Below are 1005 nucleotides of genomic sequence, written 5' to 3'. Positions count from 1 at the left end.
GAATGACGCTGTGGACTGACATCTCAGAGTTCGTCAGGTGTGATCGGGACAGGATTTCTGATGTTGATCTCGGAGGGCTTCCCCGACATACAACAGAGGACATCATCAAGTTCATCTGGTGTGATTCAGGGATTTACAGAGGATTTAGCTGTTACCAACGGCCGTGGACCGTGATATGAACCTGAAAGTGTTGTGTCTGTGTCTCCTTCTTTTTGAAGCCTCCTGTTTCAGTGAGTATTTCTGATAACTAATTGAAACTATAATGAAATCTTAAAGCAATCTTTATGAAGCCCCTCAAATAAGTCTAAGTTATTGAGTCAATATTTACAGAGTTATGTTTCGCGAAACTATCGCTTATGTAATTACAAAATGTAATCTGATAATATTACCTTTTATAAGACTCCATAACACAGGACTAAACAAACTTCTCAAAACTAACAAAGTGGTCAAGTGGCTCAACATGCCCCAGTTTAGGAATAAGTTAAACTTTTTTTTTTTTAAAGCTACAGTCCATAACTTTTTTTGGTTAAAAATTATCCGAAATCAATATTTGAGCAAGTACATAACTAGCCAGTGTTAAAAACTATCGCCGTACTTTAGTCCGATTCACAACGGTTAGCTTATAATAATGTTTTCTAATTTGAGTGGTACGGGTAGGTTTTCACGGGAAATTCGAGCATGGCACTGCGTCATTACGTCACGTCTGTACAAATAAAGAAGTTATCCCGGCTACTAGGCTATCACATGTGAGGATCCTGCAGGTGGCCGATCGTTTATAGCCTTTTCTCACAGCAGCCAGAATAATTAAATGTATAATTTTGATGACGGATTGTAATCCATAAAGGATTATGTGTTTATTAAACACATGTGAATGAAATTAAATTATATTCCAGTTATAAATGTGCTTCTGATTACAGATAGCCTGGGATTACAAAGATTTGTATTTTAAAGAAAACCAGTTCGAAGGGAGCATAATTTGCTTTTTGGGTTAAAAGAATTTCTTAA

The 1005-nt window shown here is 36.5% G+C and overlaps 1 protein-coding gene across 1 annotated transcript in view; it reads left to right on the top strand.

Annotated features, from left to right (window-relative positions):
• LOC107683281 (programmed cell death 1 ligand 1-like) overlaps nt 1–1005 on the top strand; it is a 5729-nt gene continuing 4724 nt past the window's right edge. Inside the window, exon 1 of the mRNA XM_016479372.1 lies at nt 1–230. Coding sequence (XP_016334858.1) covers nt 176–230 — 55 coding nt within the window. The 5' untranslated portion in view covers nt 1–175. The remainder of the gene's footprint in view (nt 231–1005) is intronic.

This window comes from Sinocyclocheilus anshuiensis, unplaced genomic scaffold (assembly GCF_001515605.1).
Source record: "Sinocyclocheilus anshuiensis isolate Anshui unplaced genomic scaffold, SAMN03320099.WGS_v1.1 scaffold413, whole genome shotgun sequence".
Taxonomy (NCBI): Eukaryota; Metazoa; Chordata; class Actinopteri; order Cypriniformes; family Cyprinidae; genus Sinocyclocheilus; species Sinocyclocheilus anshuiensis.
Note: the sequence above shows the minus strand (reverse complement) of the source record. Positions and strands in the feature narration are given on the sequence as shown.